This window comes from Mobula birostris, chromosome 6 (genome assembly GCF_030028105.1).
Source record: "Mobula birostris isolate sMobBir1 chromosome 6, sMobBir1.hap1, whole genome shotgun sequence".
In the NCBI taxonomy this organism is placed as follows: Eukaryota; Metazoa; Chordata; class Chondrichthyes; order Myliobatiformes; family Myliobatidae; genus Mobula; species Mobula birostris.
The window spans coordinates 189569811-189595698 of NC_092375.1; the positions used below are offsets into that span (position 1 = coordinate 189569811).

The following is a 25888-nucleotide window of genomic DNA, read 5'->3' on the forward strand; positions in this document are numbered from 1 at the left end:
TAAAAGCCTTTCAGTATTTTACCAAACCTCAGTCTTTTGGAGTAATTGAAGGTGCTTCAGCAGTGTAGAACAAAAAGTCCTGCTCAGGGCAATGTTTGGTCCGCTCAGCTGTGTATATAAAAAAAAAAGAACATTAAGTGCATCTTTGGTCAGGCTGCACTTAAAGTTCTGGTCCTTGGCAACATGTAGTTCTAAAAGAGCAGGCTGGAAAGAGCAAGATCTCACTTAACCAGTATATCAAGAATAAGTTTCACCTTTCCCACAAATGCTTTTGAGGCATTATTGCCAATATTGGAATTGAATCAAGGTTCAGATTTATATAACGCTGGTGCTTATGATTGAAGAACAATTGACAATTGTTCGGCTGCTTTATGCATTGTTCAAAGTTCAAAGGTTCATTACTAGCTAAGTATGTATGCAATGTACAAATCTGAGATTCTTCTCCAGGTGGCCACGAAACAAAGAGAAACAGCAACTCCACCCTGCCCCCCCCCCACACACACAAAATGACAACACAATATTAACCCCTTAGATTCCGTTCCCTACACAAAAACGAAAAACAAGAACATTGGCCTCCAATCCCTCTTCTCACCACACTAGACACAATAAGGACGTCAACCCCCAAATACCCCTCTCCTGTACAAAAAACCTAACAAAGGCGCAACAAGAACATTAGCCCCCAAAACCCCCTCTCCCTGCACAAAAAAATGGGAAAGAACGGGCAACAACCAGAATATAAAAACCATAAGACTGAAAACGTCCATAGGCCACAGTCCAAATTCATAAACACAGAACCTAGGTAACATTGGCTGAGCAGCAGTGAACCATCTGATTGGCCCATCAGAGTTCTCCTTGGGAACTGGTTGACTTGATCAGCATTTCTGATCTGGCTATTGTTCACGATTGCACTTAATAAAAAAAAAAATTATGGAAAGTGAGAGGCCCATCCTCTGGGTACAGTGAAAGGCCACGTAGGCTCCTCTGGCAGCAGAGGGAACGAAAGGCAGGTAGCCAGTGCTGAACTCTCGCTCGTCTTCCACGTTGGCCTCGATGTTTCAATCTTCCTCATTGCTTTAATCAGTGAATAATGGAAGCTCATTGGCTCGCATCCGGAAGTTTCTTAAATAGATTATTAAACTGATCTGTAGGTATGTTAATGGTTTCATAAATCATTAATATACTAGATGACTATATATGGGCGCCATGGTACATAGCGGTTAGTGCGACACTATTACAGCTCGGTGCGTTCCGAATTTTGGTGTTCAGTTCTGGTGCCACCTGTCAGGAGTCTGTGCATACTTCACATGGAACATGTGTGTTCTTCCCAGGCGCTCCCGTTTCCTCCCACAGTCCAAAGACCCATTGGGTAGGTTAATTACTCATTGTAAATTGTCCAGTGATTGGGTTAGGGTTGGTTGGGTTTGTTGGTGGTTGCTAGGGCGGTGGGCCCAAAGGACCATAAGGACCTACACCGTACTGCATCGCTGAGTAAATAAATATTTTGCAAGAAGCTTGCTCACTTTCAATTCAGATCATTGTATGTTTCCAAATGTAGACTTAAACCAATTCCAGGACAGCACAGACTTTTTGAAATGGATCTGCCTATCACATCAATCCATTTTTAATGTCAAAGATGGAAAGATTTACAAGGCTGATCTCACAGAGCTCATGATCTTTAAGGGCAGATCTCAAACAATCCCCACATATACAAAGTGCAAGCACAACAACCCTTCTTATCTCTGAGTTCAAAGCAGATTGAAATCCTCCTGCTCTGATTCGAGAAGCTCACCCACTGGTCAACACCTGGCAGTATTTGGTCATATCACCAAGAAAATATCACTTATCGTATTTATGCAGCACTGACGTAAATCTGTTGTGTCTTCTTCATTTCCAACAATTCTGTATTAAATTGTTTGAACATATGTCCTCATCAAAATTGAAAACATTGAAGGAATTATGGAGCCAAAAGTGGACAACAAACCGATATATCAGTGTTTTATTTTTGTTGCAAATTCAATATCAGACTAAATATTCTGCTATTTAACCTTCTGATAGTCCATTCGCAGGGTCGGAGCTTGTGTTGAAAATTTAATTTAAGAACTCAAACATTAGAAAAAGAGCTTTTTTCCACAATGCCTTGTGGACAATCCATGCTTGATCTTTTAAAAGCATAAAATACAACATTGCTTGAAAATTACTGATTCATGTCTTAAAATGGAAAGCAGTTTTTCAAACTTTAATAACTATGAGTTAAACAAGGCTGAATGGTGCAGTGATATACTTGATATCGTTCTTTCCATAAATTAAATACCTCATATGAAATATGAATGGGTTCACATATGATAAAAATACTTGCATGTTGTGGCTAAAGATAAGTTGCCTTGATTTTTACTTATGGTAGGAGTATATAAAGTATATGATGTTTTATCAAAATTGTGTTAGGCTTCAAATCAAAAGGAAACAGCTCCTCTGGTAGATCAAGGCTGAGGTCCAGCAAAAAAAATGATTGAAAAGAGATGGTGGGTGGAAGGAGTTCTGGAGGCCCAACTACTTTCCAATAGACAAGATATGAATTGATTTTCTGTGTTGTAAAGGGTGTCTGCTATCCAAATAAGCCAAAGCCCTATCAAGCGTTACCTCTTTTTTTTACAGTTGAGTGGGCCAACTATTGCTGTGAGCCAGAAATTTGTACATGGCCTGAAAACAGCTTAGCACTTTAAACATTTTTTTAGTAATATGCATACTATGAATATTTAGAATGAAAATGAAAAAAAACACATAATATTGATTTTATTTGTTAATTGAGGGGTATAATGAAATGCAGTACAACAAAGAAAATCTTTCCTGTTTTGTAAACTTCTTCCAGCCGCACCCAATTCCAGCTGTGCAGCAACAAAGGCTATGTGCACAGGAGCATTTCGGCTATTGCGTGGTCATGCAGCCAAACAGCTTACAGGGAACAGTGACTCCATACTACTAACTAATGGAGCTGAAACGATCAGGGACAGGAAGGCAGTCAATGATTGCTTCAAGAAACACTTTGAAGGCCTCCTCAACCACAACTTTGTCCTTGATTTGGACATCTGTTATTTTGGCCTACACTTGCTGCTGGTTCCATTAAAACCAAAGTTTGAAGATACCGTATCATATCTCAACTGAAAAATAAGAAAGCCTTGGCGTCAGTCAGATTTGTACAAAGAGTAGTGGATATGGCCCAGTCCATCGCAGGTAAAGCCCTCCTCTCTATTGAGCACATCTACACAAAACACTGTCGCAGGAAAACAGCATCCATCATCAGCGACTCCCGCCACCCAGGTCATGCTCTTGTTTCACTGCTGCCGTCAGGAAGGAAATACAGGAGCCTCCGGACTCACACCACCAGGTCTAGGATCAGTTATTACCCCTTAACCATCAGGTTCTTGGACCAAAGGGGATAACCACTCAGCTTCACTTGCCCCATCATTGAAATGTTTCCACAACCTATGGACTCACTTTCAAGGACTCTTCATCTCATGTTCTCTATATTTATTGCTTATTTATTGCATACACCCGCAAGAAGGTGAATCTCAGGGTTGTATATGGTAACATATATATACCTTGATAATAAATTTACTTTGAACTTTGAACTAAAAAATAAGAAAGCTTCATGATCTGACAGATTCCTGCTAACCTTCTGAAACTTGGTTGCTGAGTAGCTTCAGTCATGCATCTAGAGATCCATCAATCTCATGTCTACCTCTAAGAAGAGATGGATAAGTAAAGGACCGTAGAGATTCCATAATTGTGACCATCTTCAAGACATGGACAAGTCTGAATGAGGTATCTGCAGAAAGTAGGGGACTCCATGCTATCTGCAGTTGTGAAAGGCACTACCAGGATCATTTCAGCTGCTTCTTCCCAACGGTCAGAGTTACTCCTGAACTGTCGTCCTGATTCTGCACACCCAGAGGCACACAGGACGTTATTGTCATTGTTGGAAAACTCAACAAAAAGTACGGCAACAAGCAATACTGTCTTTGATTCACTTACAAAAGCATATGAAAAGGTAGGCCTTACACTCAACATGTAACACTACCAACCTGCCTCCTTTGGAAAATGGTGCCTCTCTCAATAAAGATTCAAGAAGGAAATTCTCCCATATCTCAGACGCTTCCTCTTGCTGAAGATGGATGTTAGTGATGAAACTCACCATCATCTTCCATGCTCCAACTGAGAAAAGCAGGACCTCAGATCTGAAGCATATTTCCTGGTCTACGTTGCTCCTTTTGTCCATTTTCCCTCCCCACTAACCTCCCTCCCGGCACTTACCCCTGCAAGCGGACTTAGTGCTACACTTGCCCATATATCTCCTCACTCATCTCCATTCAGGGCCCCAAACAGTACTTCCAGCTAAAGCAACACTTCATCTGTGAATCTCCTGGGGTTGTCTATTATATCCGTTGCTCCCAATGCGGCCTCCTCTATATTGGAAAAACTGATTGTAAATTGGAGGAACCACTTCCTCAAGCACCTCCATTCCATCCACAAAGTCCCATTCCCATTCCTATTCCAACATGGCCTTCTCTTGTGCCACGATGAGGCCTCCCTCAAGGTGGAGAAGCAACACCTTATATTCTGTCTGGGTAGCCTCCAACCTGATGGCATGAATATCAAATTCTTCTGTTCCCCACTCTGACCTTTTACTGCTTCTCACCTACCTATCACTTCCCCCTGGGTCCCCTCTTCCTTCCCTTTCTCCTGTGGTCCACTCTCCTCTCCTATTAGATTCCTTCTTCTCCAGCCTTTGAGCTTTCTTGCCCACCTGGCTTCACCTATCACTTTCCAGCTAGCCTCTTTCCCTCTCCGAACTTTTTTATTCTGACATCTTCCCTCTTCCTTTTCAGTACTGAAGAAGGGTCTCAGCCTGAAATGTCGACTGTTTATTCATTTCCATAGATGCTGTCTGACTGCTGGGTTCCTCCAGCATTTTGTGTGTCTCTGGAACTCCCATAAGCTCTGAGATATAGACTGCCTACAACAGGCACCTCATGCAACTGCCTCTCATGGCAATTGCCATTAATTTAAAATATCAAGTGACCTTATAATTAAATGTAACTCTTAGACACAAAAGAAGACCTTCAGTGAAGGGATTTATGGTTTGTACCTTATCAACGTTACCATTTTGACCAATATATATTCTCTGTGCTTTCTGTGCTTTCTTAGTAATTTATCCCAATGCCTTAATGTTTCTATGTTTCAGCATTGTGGGTTGGGTGTCTATTTTTCTCTGGGTAGTTGATCTTAGGTCCATGTTGATATAACACATGGAATTCTATGTTTAGCACACAGATCTTGCGCTTTCAGTGGTGTTCTGAAGTATGGCTGAAAATTCATCAATATAGACTACTGGAGCAAGACCCTATGAGGTCAAGTCCCTTTTAAAGGCTAGACCTGCGGCTCTTAGGTCCGGGGATACCAGTCGCTACACGAATCCAGGCGTGAACTCCGGAAAGCCATTAAGGGCGCCAAGAGGCAATATCGAGCCAAGTTGGAAGCCCAGGCTAACCAGAGGGAAGCCAGTAGACTATGGCAGGGTCTAAATGAGATCACTGGGCGCAACGAAAAGGCTGGGAATATCAATAACTGTGGCGCTTCTCTTCCTGATGAACTTAAAGTATTCTACTCAAGATTCGAACAGAAGAGGAGCATCCCACTCCCTCCGGATGAACCGAACCTGGTGCCATTGAGATTCATCGTCACCGAGGAGGATGTTAGAAGGGCCTTCCTGAAGATAAATCCAAAGAAGGCGACGGGCCCAGATGGCGTCCCAGGACGGGTTCTCCAGGCCTGTGCAAGCGAGCTAGCTGGAGTGTTTGCTGAAATCTTCTGCTGCTTCTTGCTTCAGTCTAAGATCCCCTCGTGTTTTAAGAAGGCAACGATAATCCCAGTGCCGAAGAAGAGCAAGGTGGCATGCCTGAATGACTATCAACCTGTGGCTCTGACATCAATTGTTATGAAGTGTTTCGAGAGATTGGTTATGGCACACATCAACCACAGCCTCGACGCTTTGCAATTTGCCTACCGGAGCAACAGGTCAATGGCAGATGCCATCTCTCTGGCCCTACATTCCTCCTTAGAACACCTGGAGAATAAAGACGCATACTTAAGGCTCCTTTTCATTGACTACAGCTCTGCCTTTAATACCATCATTCCAAGTAAACTGATTCTTACGCTCCGGAACCTGGGCTTTACCACTCAGATCTGCTGCTGGATCTTCAACTTCCTCACAGACAGGACCCAGGCTGTAAAAATAGGGGATAAGCTCTCCTCTACAATCACTCTGAGCACAGGTGCCCCACAATGCTGTGTACTCAGCCCCCTGCTGTACTCACTGTACACCCATGATTGTGTAGCCAAGTTTCCATCAAACTCAATATATAAGTTTGCTGATGACACAACAATTGTAGGCCGTATCTCGGGTAATGATGTGTTTGAGTACAGAGAGGAAATTAAGAACCTGGTGGCATGGTGCGAAGACAATAACCTATCCCTCAATGTCAGCAAGATGAAGGAATTGGTTGTTGACTTCAGAAGGAGTAGCAGACCGCACGACCCAATTTACATCAGTGGTGAGCAAGTGGAACAAGTCAAAAGCTTTAAGTTCCTCGGGGTCAATATCTCAAATGACCTGACTTGATCCAACCAAGCAGAGTTCACTGCCAAGAAGACCCACCAGCGCCTTTACTTCCTGAGAAAATGAAAGAAATTTGACCTATCCCCTAAAACACTCACTAATTTTTCTAGATGCACCGTAGAAAGCATTCTTCTAGGGTGTATCATGACCTGGTATGGAAGTTGTCCTGTCCAAGACTGAAAGAAGCTGCAGAAGATCGTGAACACGGAGCAGCACATCACACAAACCAATCTTCCGTCCTTGGACTCATATTACACCACACGCCGTCGGATCAGTGCTGCCAGGATAATCAAGGACATGACCCACCCAGCCAACACACTTTTCGTCCCTCTTCCCTCCGGGAGAAGGCTCAGGAGCTTGAAGACTCGTATGGCCAGATTGGGGAACAGCTTCTTTCCAACTGTGATAAGACTGCTGGACGGATCCTGACCCGGATCTGGGCCGTACCCTCCAAATATCCGGACCTGCCTCTCGGTTTTTTTGCACTACCTTACTTTCCATTTTTCTATTTTCTATTTCTGATTTATAATTTAAATTTTTAATATTTACTAATTTTACTATTTTTAATATTTAATATTTGTAATCCAGGGAGCGGGAAGTGCAGAATCAAATATCGCTGTGATGATTGTACGTTCTAGTATCAATTGTTTGGCAACAATAAAGTATAAAGTATAAGACTGCAAGCACGGGCATTTAATAGTTTCAGCAATGGAGGCGAGCGATGGACTGGTGTTCAGCTTGCTGCTCGGCAAGGTTTACTCAACTATGCATAGAGCTAAGGCTGTGGCCTGCAACTAACAGACTCCTGGATTGGCTGCAGTTGATGACTGGCTTCCTGCCTGTGAGCTCTCTCTCAGCCCTGATTGTAAATTGCTTACTTTTGTTGTTTCCACGATTTGTTGTTTTTTATTCTCTGCACATTGGGTGTTCAGTGTTTTTTTTTAAATGGGTTTGTTTGGGTTTGTTTTGTAACTGCCTGTAAGGAGACAAATCTCAATGTTGTATATAATAAACATACTTTGTTAATAAATGCACTTTGAACTATGGATAAACTGTGTTTATATATTTGTATGCTCAGTGTCCAGTAAACTGGATGAATCATTTATTTTAGACTGTTTGACTATTACTTGCTGATAAAGAGATCCCAGAAGTGGAAATCAAAATAGACAAGTTTCATGCATGAAACACTTGACTGTAAACAAAATGCAGTGTTGCATGTATAAATTGAGGACTCTGGAGGTTCTACAAGTAGTCACATTAACACATAGAAGAAAACTGTGTGGTGTTTTATTCAGGCAATGAACCGTGACTTGCATCTCTAATCACAACTGCATCATGGGTCTTTGAAACAGCTGTCCTGATGACAGCTGGTAAACAACAACAGTAATGTTAATATTTTAGTGTAACAGTGCTCATCATTGTAGTTGAAGTGATATGCCAATTTCTGTATTGTTGAGCGTATGCTTATAAAACCTCTATTCCACACATCATGAGCAAAAGTACATTTCAATATCCAATTTTATCTTAAGTATGGTTGGATTTGGCCCCTAGTTTTTTATCTATTTATCAAGACACAATGTGGAATATGACCCTTCAAGCTGTGCTGCCCAGCAATCGCTCGATTTAATCCTTGCTTAATCATGGGACAATTTACAATGACCAATTAACCTACCAACCAGTCCATCTTTGGAGTGTGGTGGGAAACCCACACAGTCATGGCGTGACCGTACAAACTCTTTACAGGCAGAGACAGGACACTTGAAAACATAGGACTCTTCTCATACGCATGCTGAGCTTGTCAATTTCATCAACTTTGTCTCTAACTTCCACCCTGCCCTTAAATTCACTTGGTCCATTTCTGACACTCTCTCCCCTTTCTTGATCTCTGTCTTCACCTCTGGAGATAAACTGTTGACTGTCATCTTTTATAAACCTACTGTTTCCCAGTTATCTTGGCTGTATCTCTTCCCACATTGTCTCCTGTACAAAATGTTTTTCCCTTTTCTCATTTCCTTCTTCTCCATCACATCTGTTCCTAGAATAAGCCAAGCTATCAGAGATGGAAAGGAAAGCCTCATCCTGGGAACAGATGCCCTCCTTCTTCAGAGAAAGGGTTTTCCCTTCCTCCACCGTTGATGCTGCACTCACCCGCATCTCCTCCATTTCCTGGTCATCTGCACTCACCCCATCCTCCCACAGCCTTAACAATGATAGAGTTCCTCTTCCCCCACCCCATGAGCCTCTGCATCCAAAACATCATCCTCCACAACTTCCACCATCTCCAAGGGGATTCTACCACCAAGCATACCTTTATCTCCCTCCCCTTCTACTTTCCACAAGAATCGCTCCCTCTTTGATCCCCTCGACCATTTGTCCCTCCCCACTTATCTCCTTCCTGGCATGTACCTGAAAGTGACAGAAATGTTACGCCTGCCTATTCACCTCCTCACTTACCTCCATTCAAGGCCCAAACAGTCCTTCCAGATGAGGCAATACTTCACCTGTCACAACACGCTGGAGGAACTCAGCAGGTCGGGCAGCATCTGTGGAAAAGATCGGTCAATGTTTCGGGCGGGAACCCTTCGTCAGGACTGTAGAGGGAAGGGGCAGAGGCCCTATAAAGAAGGTTGGGGGAGGGTGGGAAGGAGAAGGCTGGTAGGTGCCAGGTGAAAAACCAGTAAGGAGAAAGATAAAGGGGTGGAGGAAGGGAGGCAGGGAGGTGACAGGCAGGAAAGGTGAAGAAGGAATAGGGGAAAACACAATGGGTAGCAGAAGGAGGCGGAACCATGACGGAGGTGATAGGCAGCTGAGAGAGGGGGCAGAGTGAAGTTGGGATGGGTAATGGGGGGGGGGAGGGAATTACCGTAAATTGGGGAATTCAATGTTTTGTATCTCATGCCTGATATAAGTGAGGGAGGTGAATGACCATGTAATAGGTGTTCTTAATTAGTATCGATAGAAATCAGTAACTAGTCAACATTTCAGGCCAGAACCTGTCAACTACTTATTCATTTTCATAGATGCTGCCTGACTTGCTGAGTTCCTCCAGCATTTTGTGTGTGTTGCTCTGGATTTCCAGTATCTGCAGAATCTCTTGTTTATGTCCCTTTAGTGAGTTTCAAAACTCAAACCCTTAGCATTATGTGGGTACTAATTCAGTACTTGACTTCCTGCTGCCTCAGAAAAGCATCCAACGTAATCAAAAACATCATGCAACTTCAATGTATATGACCATAGCACGGGAGCAGAATGGGCCATTTGGCCCATTGAGTCTGTTCTGTTATTCCATTGTCTGATTTACTACTGTATCTCTCAACCCCATTCTCCTACCTTCTCCATGTAATCTGTGACTCCCCTTATTAATCTAGAACCTATCAACCTCCACTTTTAAATGTAGCCAATGAATTGACCTCTACAGCCAAAGTAGCAGATGGATTTAGTGCAGGGAAGTGTATGAGAAGGAATAAAGGGATAGACTATTTTCTAAATGGGGAGAAAATTCAAAAATCAGATGTGCGAAGGGATTTATGAGTCATCATGCACGATTCCCTAAAGGTTAACTTGCAGCTTGAGTCTGTGGTGGCTCAGGGCAAATGTCTGAAGGCATATGCAACGTCAGCACCCATTTCAAGAGGACTATCATACATAAGCAATGATGTAATGCTGAGGCTTTATAAGGCATTGGTCAGAGCACACAGAGTATTGTGAGCAGTTCTGGGCCCATTATCAAAGAGATGTGTTGGCATTGAGGGGGTCATGAGAATGATTCTGGGAATGAAAGGGTTAATATGTGAGGAGTGTTTGATGGCTCTGTACTTTCTGAGGTTAGAAGAATGGGCGGGGTGGAATCTTATTGTATTGAAAAATCTAGATAAGAGTGGATACGGAGAGGGCATTTCCTGTAGTGGGGAGTCTAGGACTATAGGGCAGAGCCTCAGAACAGAGAGATATCCATGTAGAACAGAGATAAGGAGGTATCTTAGTCAGAGGGTAATAAATCTGTGGAATTCATTGCCAGTTAGCTGTGGAGGCCAAGTCCTTATATTTAAAACAGAGGTTGATAGGTTCTTGGTTAGGTCATCAAAGGTTATGGGGAGAATGCAGAATGAGGTTGAGGGGGTTGATGGAACGTGGTGCAGACTCGACAGGCCTTAACGTGAAAGCAAAAGCAGTTCTGCCTCATTTGCATATCTTCCTCCACCATCTGCATGTTTCAGGAATACTTATTAGCACAAGAGATTCTGCAGAGCTGGAAATCCAGAGTAGCAACACACAAAAAGCTGGAGGAACACAGTAGGTCAGGCAACATCTACTAAAAGGAATAGAGTCGACGTTTTGGGCCAAGACCTTTCACCAGTACTGAAGTGCATTACTCTTAATTACTAGTGCATAAAGTTAAAAGGGAAGACAAGCCAATGATTTTACCCGCAAACACGAGATCTGCAGATGCTGGAATTTCAAGCAGCACACATAAAAATTGCTGGTGAACGCAGCAGGCCAGGCAGCATCTATAGGAAGAGATACAGTCCACAAAACGTCAACTGTACCCCTTCCTATAGATGCTGCCTGGCCTGCTGCGTTCGCCAGCAATTTTTATGTGTGTTGCATGATTTTACCCAACTATTTGACCACCCTACACCCTGAACTGCAACAACGGGGGAATTTTCTCCTAAAGTTTCAAAGATGTGAGTGCTAATCTCATTCCTTTGTTCAAGATGAGTCGTTTTTACACAAAATATTTAGACTTTTCCCATGCAAGTATCTTTACTGCAAATTTGTGATCTTACCGTGCAGTAACAGCTTTCCATCCATCCCATGCCTTTTCTTAGCTAACTTATCTAATAACAGCTAGCTCAGATTACCCACTGCATATTTTTGGTTAAAAAGTAATAATCCTTTACAGTCAAAAATTACGTGACACATGCCATTTTTGCAAGGAACTAAAATGGAGATAACTCCTCCATGGAATGTCTCATGTCCGGCTGCGGGAAAGTTGAGTATGGGTTCAGCAACCCTATTCCGTAGAAACCGAAACGCCAACAGAAGCTCCACATCCTCCTGAGAGAAGGACCTTGGCCTAGAAGGTGGGTAACACCCGGGGACACAGGCCCAGGATAGGGGACTCTGGCGGGCTGCTGTTGGTGGCCTATGCCCCTGTAGGGCTGATGAATACAGACAATGAAGTTAATCAGTATGTCATGGTAGTAAAGGGAACAGAAACTAAACCAAAAAAAAAAATCGCTCACTGAACTACCCATCCTACCAACTCACTTCCCATTCCTTTCCCAAAAATTGGTGTTCATTTTAAACATCTTTCCTCCCTGTTTTTAGAAACCTGAAATGCTTGCAGAAAGGTCAATCACTACTTCTAAAGACTAAAGAGCCACAGAAGAACTGCACCTCATCTGGTTGCACACTCTAAATTAGAATGGAAATCATTTTGTTGAAGCAAAATGAAAAACTTCAAATGCCTGTAATGTTATGATTTTTTGAAGTATTCCATAGCCAAAACAGACAGCAATAAGTAATAGTTGAAACCCAGTTGTGATTTTATTTTTCTTAGGTTTATTGTAAATCCAGATTTCCAATTCCCAAGTATGGCTAAACATTAGTAAATATTATGAAGAGACGTGTAATCGTATCAAAGTAATCATACCACCATTAAGGCAGTCCTGTTTAGATAATATCTCAGTAAGATGAAGATAAAAAATTAACTGTGTTTATTTCCTACAATTCCAAATAAAATGTGCCACTTTATTAAGGCCACAAACTATTCCATGCCATGTTTTTCTTTCAGCTCTTGAACTTTTTCAATGTAATTCTTCATTGCATCTTCTTTAGTTGTACCTATTAAAAGATAATCAAAGAATTAAAATTAACTACCTTCTATGCATTAAAAAAATAGCTTATTTATTTACAACTAAGTTGAGGTTTTATAAAGCACTGGTGAGGCCTCACTTGGAGTACTGTGAGCAGTTTCGGGCCCTTTGTCTATGAAAGATTGTGCTGATGTTGGAGAGGGTTCAAAGGCGGTTCAGGAAAATGATTCTGGAACTGAAAAGCTTGTCATATGAGAAGCATTGATGGCTCTGGGCCTCAACTTACTATAATTCAGAAGAATGAGGGGTGACCTAATTGAAACCTATCGAATGTTGAAAGGCTTCAATAGAGTAGATGTGGAGAGATTGTTTCCTATGGTGGGACAGTCTATGACCAGAAGACGCGGCCTTAGAATAGAGGGGCGTCCTTTTATCACAGAGATGAAGAAGAATTTCTTTAGCCAGAGAGTGGTGAATCTGTGCAACTTGTTGCCACAGGCAGCTGTGGAGGCCAGGTCATTGGGTATATTTAAGGCAGAGGCTGATAGACTCTTGACTAGTCAGGGCATCAAGGGACACAGGGAGAAGGCAGGAGATCGGGGCTGCGAGGGAATATGTATCAGTCATGATGAAATGGTGAAACAGACTCGATGGGCCAAATGGCCTAATTCTCCTGCATCTTATTGTCTAAGTTTTAATTTTATAAATGGAACCTTCTCTTCAATGCAATTCTAAAAAAAATGTCAGTAGTAACATATTGTATTATAAAAATGCAAATGGAAATGAGCTTGCTCTATTTAATTAAATCAAGAAGCAGAATCTCAGTGCAAGAATCTCCAGTCTTGATCACCAGGAAATTAGAAAAATATGTCCACCCCACATGAAAAGGCCCAAAGCATTTCTGATTTCATCAACTTAGATAGGTGGTTCAAACATCCTGTTATAATTTGAGGTATAACTTCCATCTAATCTCTAATGAGAGGTTCTACCACTATAACTGCCCACTGTGACAGCTTGGAAATTACAGCAGAAACTAATACAAAAACATTAAATTATTGGTTTACATATGTTATACTTAATTATGTACACAGGGTAGTTCTAAATATTACTAGCTACTCTCTTAAGAGATTGTAATTTCAGTTTCTGATTAGTAATGTTAATCCAATTTAGAAAAAAACTAGTGAAGTTAGATAGATGTTCTATGTACTCTACACTATTAATTATACTAATTAGGAGGCTTTTATTTAGCTGTACAATACAAACCCTTTTTTGCACTCCATGCATCCCACTTGGCTTTCCCTTTCAGGTCAAGCATGCCTGGGCGTTCTGGGAAAATAAAATAAAATAATATATAAAAACTGAACAGCAATCCCCACTATAAACTGATTTTGGTACTGAGTATGATTACCACCCGACCTGTATTCACATCTCCAACAGTTGCTTGTTTGTAGAGACCATAGATGAGTAACATGTCTTCATCAGATGGTTTAGTTTTGAGACGTTTGACTTCTTCTGCTGCCTTTTCAAAATCAGCCTAAAATGGAAAAAAATAAGATCAGAATAGATCAAAAACATCCTTGGGACATGATCAAAATTTGTCATCCTGCTCAAGAGAGTTATGTGCACTCTACTAGTTCCAATAATACACTAGATAAACTCAGGGTTAATGAAGGGAATAGTAAACTTCAGTAAGTTTGCTGTATCAACGTGATCCAAGAACAACTGTAACCTTTTTGTGAATGGTACATTTGAAATTGGGAGGTGGGGTGGAGATACATCCTTACCAAAGGGGTGGGGGGGAGGTATTCCTTCCCTCTGCTAGCCTATAGGCCACCCTTAGGCAAAGTGTAGCACCTGCTTAGTCCCCACCCCACCCCCTACCCTGGATCAAGGTCACGTGAAGCCATGGGACCAGGTGGTGGATGGCCGTATGAGTAGCTGGTGCATAAAAATGGCACAGTAGTGTAGTAGTTAGCACAAAGCTTTACAGTACAGACAACCCAGGTTCAATTCCCGCCACTGCCTGTAAGGAGTTCATCTGTTCTCCCCCATGACCACTTCCACTTCCTCCCACGCTGTACTGTTCTATGTTCTATAGTTTTTTTGGCTTTCATCTCGTAATATTTGATTATAAAGCTTCAACTAGATAAAAGTTCTCACCCTAGCTCAACATAAGAAAATGACAAAGATTAGGGGGTTTTATTTAAAGCTGCCTTAAGATTAACACAACTTTGGTGATGCCACACAAAGGCGCATCAGGTTATAATTAAATGCTGTTCTATCAGTCAGCATCAACTTCAACAACCACCTGTGCCCATCACAGGAGTGTTTTCCTTCACTCTGAGGATCTGAAGACAGTACACAAATGCTCTTTTGTATCCCGTGTTACACTCAGAATGATCATACCAATTGGCAGACGTGGCCCAATCCATTCAGTGCTACCAGTGGACACACACCTTTGCCATCCATCAACTTTCCTGTTGTTTAACTTCTCCAGCCGTTTCAATAATCGACCAAAAGCACATGGTGCGATGATATCAAATAAACAAATCTAGCTATTACATCACTACCGACAAGCTCTGAGAATTAATTATTTTTCTCGATAATTTCAACGAAGTTAATTATAGGCTCGGTCATTTTACACGTTGTAAGGCAATTGGTGGAATTTCCACCAGTGTAACTTCCTGAGTTAATGGTCTCGAGGTCGTTGGTCAATATCCCGAAAAAAGTTATCTTTCGGCATTTATTTTACAGCACAAATTTTAAGTCTGGTCTTAGCAAAACAAACTAGAAACGCCAAGAGTTTGCCTCAGTCCATTGTAAGATTTTTTTATGCCCTTTCCTTTCTGCCTGCCGGCACCGCATGCTTCCTCTGCAATCAATGGACTCTTTACCACCTCGCCCATTATACATTATCTCAGTAACAAAGGCAGACATTGGCGATTGCGGAAATCCGCAATGAAGACCCAATCTTTCCGCCTCCCTGCAGTCCCTGTGCTCAGCCAGCAAACTGGCATCATGTCGGGATACAGGTTCAACCCCGGGTCCCGTCCTGGCACCCAACGCTGGGAGCTCAGTGCCGTGATCGGAAGGGTTGCGGCAAGACTCCGCTCACTCATTCAGAACACCACACAAAGCGGCTGGCTCCCCGGTTCGAGTCCTGGAACCCAAACTTTCCTCGGGACTGAGCCAATCCCTTGGAATATTTCACTCCCCATTCAAATTCCCACCCCCACCCCAGCACCTCGCACCGAGCATGTTACCTGAGCCATTGCTACCGCTGTAGTCGCTCCGCCCAGCCCTTGCCTTTCGATTACGCCGCTTCCAGTACAAACTCAGCGCCAACGCTGATTGGGCGATACTGGAGCACTGACTAGGTCGGCGGAGCCTTCCCGAAGCGCAGGGGCCCTATCCGGATGCTGCTGGCTGCTCGGACGTCCCGGGACTCCGGGAGCAGTGTCAGGAAGTGCTGGGGCGCCCACAAACTGCTCGCTGAGCAAATATTTTCCCTTATGTCGAAAGCCACCATTACACATGCACCCGAAAGCAAAGAATTACAAAATCAATTCACAATATGGTATAATCCGCAGAGGATTCCCCACGATGCATTATTTATCCAATCGTTCAAACAATTTTGGATTCCACAGAAAATCTCAGTGCTTATCCGTGACCGAATTCTACAATGTTAATTCAATCTGATTTAATCCCGATGTAAGATCATGGCCGGAATCATCCACCATCTTAGTGCCTGCACATAAGCGACTCGACTCGCGGAATTTCACATGAGTTTTTGCTTCAAAATGTCTCGGGTGTCTGAGTTAACTCACATAGATCATCGTTGGCATGATCTAGTTTCATCGCATTGTAGCCCACACTGCATCATCCCCGGCACCGCTTTGAAATTTCCTATGCAGAGCAAGAATCTCTTTAATTCATGTTAATTTTTCGGGATATAAACTGTGAAGGCATTTACTTTTGTAAGACATCTCGGTTATCTGAGCACTCGGAGCAGAGTTAGTTGTTAGGGAGTGTCACGCTAAACATTAGCGAGTGAGGGGGCGGGGGATTGTTATTTTCGCTGTTATTTTCTGTGGGGAGAAGGTGGGGATTTGGGGGTCTGCGAGTTTTGTCTATTTTCTTTTTCCATAAGATAATAAGATATAGGAGCAGAATTAGGCCATCTGGCCCATCGAATCTGCTCTGCCATTAAATCATGGTGAATCCTTTGCTCAACCCCAGTTCCCAGCCTTCTCCCTGTAACCTTTGATACCATGTCCAATCAAGAACCTACGAATCTCTGCCTTAAATACACCCAACGACCAGGCCTCCACAGTTGCATGTGGCAACAAATTCACCACCCTGTGGCTAAAGAAATTTCTCTGCATCTGTTTTGAAAGGGCGCCCCTCTATCCTGAGGCTGTGCCCTCTTGTCTTAGACTTTCCCACATCTTCTCTGTCTAGGCCTTTCAACATTCAAAAAGTTTCAATGAGATTGCCCCCCCCCCCGGCATCCTTCTGAATTCTAGCCAGTACAGACCTAGAGCAATCAAATATTCCTCGTATGATAACCCTTTCATTCCTGGAATCTTCCTTGTGAACCTCTTCTGGACCCTCTCCAATGCCAGCACATCTTTTCTAAGATGAGGGGCCCAAAACTGTTCACAAAACTCAAGGTGAGGCCACATCAGTGCCTGATAAAGCCTCAGCATCACATCCCTGCTCTTGTGTTCTAGACCTCTTGAAACGAATGCTAACATGGCATTTGCCTTCCTCACCACCATCTCAACCTGCAAGTTAACCTTCAGGGTGTTCTGCACAAGGATTCCCAAGTCCCTCTGCATTTCTGGATTTTCTTCCTGTTTAGAAAATAGTCTGCACATTTATTTCTACTACCAAAGTGCATGACCATGCATTTTCCAACACTATAATTCATTTGCCACTTTCTTGCCCATTGTCCTAATCTGTCTAAGTCCTTATGCATCCCAACTTTTCCCTCAACACTACCTGCCCCTCCACCAATCTTCGTATCATTTGCAAACTTGGCAACAAAGCCATCCATCCCATCATCTAAATCATTTATATACAACATAAAAAGAAGTGGTCCCAACACCGACCCCTGTGGAACATCACTAGTCACTGGCAGCCAACCAGAAAAGTATTCTTTTATTCCCACTCGCTGCCCCCTACCAATCAGCCAATGCTCTACCAGTAACTTTCCTGTAATACCATGGGCTCTTAACTTGGTAAGCAGCCTCATGTGTGGCAGCTTGTCAAAGGCTTTCTGAAAGTCCAAATATACAACATCCACTGCATTCCCCCCCCCCCATCCTACTTGTAATCTTCTCAAAGAATTCCAACAGGTTCGTCAGGCAGGATTTTCCCTGAAGGATTTTCCATGCTGACTTTGTACTATCTTGTCCTGTGTCACCAAGTACTCCATCACCTCATCCTTAACAATTGACTCCAACATCTCCCCAACCACTGAGGTCAGGCTAACTGGTCTATAATTTCCTTTCTGCTGCCTTTCTCCTTTCTTAAAGAGTGGAGTAATATTTGCAATTTTCCAGCCCTCTGGCACCATGCCTGAGTCCAGTGGTTTTTGAAAGATCATTTCTAATGCTACCTCTTTCAGAACTCTAGGGTGCAGTTCCTCTGGTCCAGGTGACTTATGTACCTTTAGGTCTTTCAGCTATCTGAGCACCACTCCTCCTGTAATATTGAATGCACCCACTTCTCTTCCTTCACACGCTACAACATCAGGCATACTGCTAGTGTCTTCCACAGTGAAGACTGACGCAAATACTCATGTAGTTCATCAGCCATCTTCTTGTCCCCCGTTATTATTTTTCATGCAGGGATAGGGATGTTGATGTCCTTTCTTTAATCAACGCCCATGGTCTTTCTGTATTTCATGACTATCTGGAGAAGACAAATATCAGAGTTGTATTGTAGATGCATACTTTGTAAATAAAATGAAGCATAGAACCTTCAGCAAGCATGATGGACTGGTAACAGCCAAGTCAGGAAGATATGTGACTTGAGGTGGGAGAGTTTGGAGAAGGGGGTCACTTGAGGTGGTAAGGCTCCTTTGCACCTGTTTCTTGTGTCCATGGAGGGAGGAGAATACTGGTGAGTACTGACAAAGTTGCTTGTCTTCTCTTGAGGCCCACCATTGGACATAGTCAATCATGCTTGTTGCGTCCCAGCTGTCTACATGAAACGCAAGCCAGGGCAGTATGATATGGAAAGCAAGCTGTTGCCCATGTAGCCGGCACCTCCTCTCCATGCTGCTGATAAATCCAAAGGAACAGTAGAGACTGATACAGTTTGGCAAAAGTGGCATTGCAGGAATTGCCAGTCAGCGTTGAACTGAACGTAGGACTGCCTTCGGGGCTCCGGCTCTAGATTTTTCCCAAGGGTTTACTTCTGAAGTCTTCCCTGTGGTAGAGCTACAAATCAGTGAAATTTTGAGTTCAGAGTTTTCCTCCTTGATGAGCTGCCAACCATGACTGACCAGCCCCATCTGTCTGAAGCGACCGGTTTTAAGGCGTCAGCAACCCACCCTTGTCACTTCTCCTGTCGGTAGAAATGGTTCTGCTCGGCTTACTAGCTAAACCACATGTGAAGACCCCGAGCTGGGCTTGGTTGTCAAAGGGTATTTGAGACACACACCATTGGGTGCTTTTAATAAATTGTGGGAGATTATTTCCACTACCACCCCCAGCTAGTTGAATAATATAATTAAATTATTTTAAATTATGAAGCTTTGAAAGGGTAAACGTGATTGTTCATATCAGCTCGCAATTAAATACTCCAATACAGGAAAAGAAGATCATTTAGTGTTTAGGACAGATGATAACATTTAGACAGCTGCTTTGTCCAGTGTGGTGTTGAGACTCCTGAGAGATGTTGGCACTGTATTTATCTAAGTAAGTGTAAAATATCTCATCATGTTCATGGTTTATGCCTTGTACAAAAAAAAATCCCAAATGCTTTAGGATTCAGAGTGTGTAATTTCTCACAGAATACCTAGCTTCAAACCTACTCTTGTAGATTGGAATGGCAATTACGGCATTTGGTCCAGATGAGTTTCAGCCCACTGATGATACTTAAGATATTGCCTTGGGTGTTGGAGAGGGAGGTGGTGTGGTAAGTTGTTGTAACTTGATCGGATATCAAGGGTAGGTGGTTAGACCCTCAATTGTTGGAGATGATCATTGCCTGGTATCTCAGTGACAGTAACACCGTTTGCTGTTTATAAGCCGATTCCTGAATGTTGTTATTGCTCATGCATGGGCTGCTTCATTATCTGAAGTTTCAAATGGAATTGAACATTGCATAATCTCACCTCTGATATTAGAATCCTCCACGAGAACCACAACATTGTGGTATGGGGACTTGTGTGCCTCAGTAACCCAGAAAGCTATGTTGGCTGGAGTCAGGGCTTTATGCTTTGGTGCTTGGTAGGGTCACACGTACCAAAGAGGTCAAAGGATAGAGGACAGCCTAAGAGTGGTCCACCCATTCTCTAGGTTCTGGGGTTCAGCTCAGGGCTAACAACCCTAACTGGTAAAACAAAATTGTTACGGAAACAACAATGAAGAATCCCTCTACATCTGATTGTGACGGTGTTCCTGAATCTCCAGGTGCGACTGCAAGACTGACAGTAGTGAAAACTGAGAGGAAGCTACTGACATGAAGGAAGCCCTGAACACCACCAGGGATAGAGGCCCTTCATTGCTGCCCTAAATACCAGCTGCATAATGGGTCGTAAGTAAGTAAGATATTATAATAGGGAAGCTTAAGGTACATAACTAGGTCTATGATATTATTGACCAATAGGACTGCTGCAGTGATGTTTTGTAGCTGGCGATCTTGACCTCTAACAACCACAGCCATTTTCCTCCAACCACTGGAGTGTTTTCCCTTGATGCGCATAGATATTAATTTCAGCATAGTGCCTTGTTGCCATTGTTAAATAAGTATTTGCTTGATGTCAGGACTGTCATTCTCATCTCACTCTGGAATTCAAACATTTGGTTCACATTTGCATTATATCTGTAATAAGGTCTGAAGACTATTGGTCCTGGCAAAACCCAATTTGGTGAGAGGGTTAGTGATGAATACATGCCATTTGAAAGCTCTGTTGATGAGAGTATCCATCACTTTGCAAATGATTGACTAAAGTCTGATTGGACAGTAATTGATTGGATTGGATTTGTCCTGCTTTTTGTTAATGAGGCAAACCTGCTTGCTAGATCCAAACATTATGTTGCAATGTACTGGAATAGCTAAAAAGGACAGCTAATTTGGAATCAGAATCAGGTTTAATGTCACTGGCATATGTTGTTAAATTTGTTGTCTTTGTGGCAGCAGTACAATGCAATATATAATAGAAAAATGTGAATTACAGTAAGATACATCTATGAGTTCAGTTAAATAAGTAGTGCAAAATTAGAAATAAAAAAGTAGCAAGGTAGTGTTCATGGGTTCAATGTCCATTCAGAAATCAATGGCAGAGGGTTCCTGAATTGTTGAGTGTGTGCCTTCAGGCTCCTGTACCTCCTTCTTGACAGCAGCAATGAGAACAAGGCATGATCTAGTTGATGAGGTCCTCTAATCTGAGGAAAGACATTCTTGCCATAGAGGGAGTACAAAGAAGGTTCACCAGATTGATTCCTGGGATGGCAGGACTTTCATATGATGAAAGACTGGATCGACTAGGCTTATACTCGCTGGAATTTAGAAGATTGAGGGGGGATCTTATTGAAACGAATAAAATCCTGAAAGGATTGGACAGGCTAGATGCAGGAAGATTGTTCCCGATGTTGGGGGAGTCCAGAACGAGGGATCACAGTTTGAGGATAAAGGGGAAGCCTTTTAGGACCGAGATGAGGAAAAACTTCTTCACACAGAGAGTGGTGAATCTGTGGAATTCTCCGCTACAGGAAACAGTTGAGGCCAGTTCATTGGCTGTATTTAAGAGGGAATTAGATATGGCCCTTGTGGCTAAAGGGATCAGGGGTATGGAGAGAAGGCAGGTACAGGGTTCTGAGTTGGATGATCAGCCATGATCATACTGAATGGCGGTGCAGGCTCGAAGGGCCAAATGGCCTACTCCTGCACCTATTTTCTGTTCCTATAATTATGGATGCCACCTTTTTGAGGCAGCATTCCTTGAAGAAGTCCTATATACCACGGAGGCTAGTGCCCGTGATTCTGGAGTTCATGCCCAGCTTGGTGTTGTATGCTCCCATGGCATTCGCTGTATTTGGTGCTCCCAACCATTTCTTGCTATCACATGGAGTGAATTTATTTAGTGGTAACTGGTGATCTCTGTGATGGCGAGCTTCTCTGCAGGAACCTGAAATGAATTAACTATTCTGGCTGAATATGCTTTGGCCTTTCTTTAACACAAATGCTAAACCCAGCTATTGTAGAAATGAGGGCTATTCTTGGAGCCTGCTCCTCCTGTTGGCTGTTCAATAATCCACCACTATTCACGACTGAATGTGGTATGATCTAAGAGCTTTGATCTGATCAACTGGGTGTGAGATAACCCAGCTCTATCCCATTTATTTTTGGTTGTGGATTTAACAAATATTGTCAAAAGACAGCATTAAATTAGAGTTATTCTATCGGCAATGAACAGGTTTTTATGTCTTTGCACTGCCGCTGGAAAACAACAAACTTTATGCTATACGTCAGTGATGATAATTAGGATTCTGCACACGACAGTCTCGAACCGCCGGAGCTGAACTTAAAACTTTCGATATCTGTGAGAATTAAATGAAGTAAGTAGAATTACAGGTAAAAATTCGTCGTTACGCTTCATTAAATATAAATTTCACCCGCATTATTAGCGCTCAGCTCCGGCCGAAGGATCGCGGTCGAACTCCGAGGAATCTCGCGGGATTTGAGAGGAGCGCGAAATGCGCAAGCGCAGAGTGCGGGGGACTATTGACAGTAAGGCTGGGTGGGCGTCTGCGGGTCTTCGCTCGTGTGTGGTGGAGCGGTGCCTCAGCAGTCTCAGGTGGGTCAGCGGTGCGTTTGGTATTCTGCTGAGGCCGGTTGTGCCCCGGAAAGGTAGCGTAAGGGACAGAGTACAGGAGGCTCTGGGGGCAGAGAAAGTGCTGCTGAGACAGGAAGCAGCTTGGTTCTGGGCACACAAATACAAGGCTCATTTGATATGATTGAAAGTGTGTTTTCTTCAGGAGTGTTGGATTAACTATGAGGCCTGTTTCCTGATGAAAGGTCTCAGCACGAAACGTCGACTGTTTATCATTTCCATAGATATTGCCTGATCTACTGAGTTCCTCCAGCATTTTGCGTGTGTGTATGTTGCTTTGGATTTCCAGCATCTGCAGAATCTCTTGCGTTTAATCACTTCCATTGATGCTGCCTGACCTGCTGAGTTCCTCCAGCATTTTGTGTGTGCTGCTCTGGATTTCATAGTCATAGTCATACTTTATTGATCCCGGGGGAAATTGGTTTTCGTTACAGTTGCACCGTAAATAATAAATACTAATAAAACCATAAATAGGTAAATAGTAATATGTAAATTATGCCAGTAAATTATGAATAACGCCAGGACCAGCCTATTGGCTCAGGGTGTCTGACCCTCCAAGGGAGGAGTTGTAAAGTTTGAAGGTCAGACAGCATCTGCATAATCACTTGTGGAATGTGGTGGGTGCTGAGTAGGTAGAGACCAAAGCGTTGAATTTGTAGTAGTTTGGAACACGTTGTGAATGCATCCCATGAACATTTTCCTGGATTTGTTTTCTATGGAGTAAATATTCTTGAATTGAGTTCAAGAATGTTATTTATTTTGGAAACATAGTCATCATGTTGAAATGCCTAAATGCTGAAGTTTCCAAAAAATTACATGAAAAAAATTAATTAAGAGTTGAGCAATGTGATCAATTAATAATTATTTCCTATTGAGAAATAAAGCTCTGAGTGAAGGATCCCTCTGTAGATAATTAAAGAACTGAAGCACAATGTATGAACAATATGGATTTGTAATGTTGACTGTAGGAAGCCTGGAAATTAAAAGCTTTAAGAATCGTGATGACTACAAAATTTAGAGAAAGATACTTTAAAGTGCAGGAAAAAGTAGACTGCAATATTAAAAATGAGAACCTCAATTGAATTTTATAGAAAGAGAAAGTGGTGGAAGAAATGAAAATGAGTAATAAATGGCAAGGAAGGTTAAAAAAATACTTGGATTCAATTGATGTACAAGAAACAGTGGGAAATAAAGGTTTTAGTGAGTGATTAAATCACAAATGAGAAAATCTGCAGATGCTGGAAATCCAAGTAATGCACACAAAATGCTGGAGTAACACAGCAGGCCAGGCAACATCTATGGAAAAAAGTAGTTGACGTTTTGGACTGAAACCCTTCAGCAGAAATTCGGCAGGAAGGGTCTCATTCTGAAACATCAACTGTACTTTTTTCCATAGATGCTGCCTGGCCTCCAGCATTTTGTGTGTGTTTTTATTGAGTGAGAAGTTTTACTGATACAATATGAAGAAAATAATGGAAACTTTAAGGGTTGAGGGCCAATGAAATCGTTGGACTTGATTGTATTCGTTACTAGGATTCTAAAAGAAGTTACTAAAACTTATGCGAACACGGGGAAATCTGCAGATGCTGGAATTTCAAGCAACACACATAAAAGTTGCTGGTGAACGCAGCAGGCCAGCTCTCAGAAGAGGTACGGTCGACGTTAGTCCTAACGAAGGGTTTCAGCCCGAAACGTCAACTCTACCTCTTCCAAGAGATGCTGCCTGGCCTGCTGTGTTCACCAGCAACTTTTATGTGTGTTACTAGTACTTAAGCGGTTTTTCCATAATTTCTGACAAATCTAGCAAAGACAGTGCCTATTACATCCATTTCCTGTCTTCATGTGTTTATATCTGTACATTGTAGGTGTACATTCTTAGTTTTTTGTAGCTCTCTTTGAGATTCACTTTTCTGTTTTGCAGAAGTATTCTGCAATTACATATGCTCATCAGAGATTTAATATCACTAGCATATGTCTTGAAATTTGTTCACTTTACGGCTGCAGTACAATGAAATACACGGTAAATAAATAGAGGGGGAGGAAACCTGAGTTACATTGAGTACTGTATACGTACATCTATTAAATAGTTAAGGTAAAATAAGTTAACTACTTTGTGAAGGTCAGATCGTGTCTAACAAGCCTGCTAGAGTTCTTTGAGGAGGTGACCAGGCATATAGATGAGGGTAGTGCAGTGAATGTGATCTACATGGATTTTAGTAAAGCATTTGACAAGGTTCCACGCGATAGCTTATTCCGAAAGTCAGAAGGCATGGGATCCAGGGAAGTTTGGCCAGGTGGATTCAGAATTGGCTTGCCTGCAGAAGGCAGAGGGTGGTGGTGGAGGGAGTACATTCAGATTGGAGGATTGTGACTAGTGGTGTCCCACAAGGATCGGTTCTGGGACCTCTACTTTTCGTGATTTTTATTAACGACCTGGATGTGAGGGTAGAAGGGTGGGTCGGCAAGTTTGCAGACCACACAAAGGTTAGTGGTGTTGTGGATAGTGTAAAGGATTGTCGAAGATTGCAGAGAGACATTGATAGGATGCAGGAGTTGGCTGAGAAGTGGCAGATGGAGTTTAACCTGGAGAAGTGTGAGGTGGTACACCTTGGAAGAACAAACTCCAAGGCAGAGTACAAAATAAATGGCAGGATACTTGGTAGTGTGGAGGAGCAGAGGGATCTGGGGGTACATGTCCACAGATCCCTGAAAGTTGCCTCACAGGTGGATAGGATAGTTAAGAAAGCTTATGGGGTGTTGGCTTTCATAAGTCGAGGGATAGAGTTTAAGAGTCGTGAGGTAATGATGCAGCTCTATAAAACTCTGGTTAGGCCACTCTTGGAGTACTGTGTCCAGTTCAGGTCGCCTCACTATAGGAAGGATGTGGAAGCATTGGAAAGGGTACAGAGGAGATTTACCAGAATGCTGCCTGCTTCAGAGAGTTTGCATTATGATCAAAGATTAAGGGAGCTAGGGCTTTACTCTTTGGAGAGGAGGATGAGAGGGGACATGATAGAGGTGTACAAGATAATAAGAGGAATAGATAAGAGTGGACAGCCAGCGCCTCTTCCCCAGGGCACCAGTACTCAATACAAGAGGACATGGCTTTAAAGTAAGGGGTGGGAAGTTCAAGGGGGATATTAGAGGAAGGTTTTTTACTCAGAGAGTGGTTGGTGCGTGGAATGCACTGCCTGGGTCAAAGGTGGAGGCAGATACACTCGTGAAATTTAAGAGACTGCTAGACAGGTATATGGAGGAATTTAAGGTGGGGGGTTATATTTGAGGTAAGGTTTAAGGGTCTGCAGAACATTGTGGGACGAAGGGCCT

At 42.7% G+C, this 25888-nt stretch overlaps 2 protein-coding genes across 5 annotated transcripts in view; one reads left to right on the forward strand and one right to left on the reverse strand.

Moving 5' to 3' along the window:
• c6h2orf76 (chromosome 6 C2orf76 homolog) overlaps positions 1 to 25888 on the forward strand; it is an 88446-nt gene that overhangs the window by 27151 nt on the left and 35407 nt on the right. Inside the window, exon 3 of one of the 4 annotated variants that reach the window (XM_072262123.1) lies at positions 2867 to 3374. The exons of 1 other annotated variant lie outside the window; for it this stretch is intronic. In XM_072262123.1, the coding sequence (XP_072118224.1) occupies positions 2867 to 3159 (293 nt within the window). In that variant the 3' untranslated portion in view covers positions 3160 to 3374. Of the gene's footprint in view, positions 1 to 2866; positions 3375 to 22438; positions 22526 to 25888 lie in introns of those variants that run through there. 2 more of the 4 variants (XM_072262128.1, XM_072262129.1) reach the window with 2 other exon arrangements.
• Positions 12201 to 15924, reverse strand: dbi (diazepam binding inhibitor (GABA receptor modulator, acyl-CoA binding protein)). The gene is made up of 4 exons (XM_072262131.1): positions 15756 to 15924; positions 13909 to 14026; positions 13756 to 13818; positions 12201 to 12520 (listed from the first exon to the last, which is right to left on the reverse strand). Exons 1-4 carry the CDS (start codon positions 15762 to 15764, stop codon positions 12444 to 12446), a joined length of 267 nt encoding a protein of 88 aa, XP_072118232.1. The 5' UTR covers positions 15765 to 15924; the 3' UTR covers positions 12201 to 12443.

Excerpts from the sequence above, each read along its gene's own strand:
- dbi (XM_072262131.1), bottom strand. Across the intron at positions 13,819-13,908 it reads TGTTGGAGATGTGAATACAG|AACGCCCAGGCATGCTTGAC; the intron begins GTCGGGTGGTAA and ends TTATTTTCCCAG. Across the intron at positions 12,521-13,755 it reads TGCATGGAGTGCAAAAAAGG|GTACAACTAAAGAAGATGCA; the intron begins GTTTGTATTGTA and ends ATCTTTTAATAG.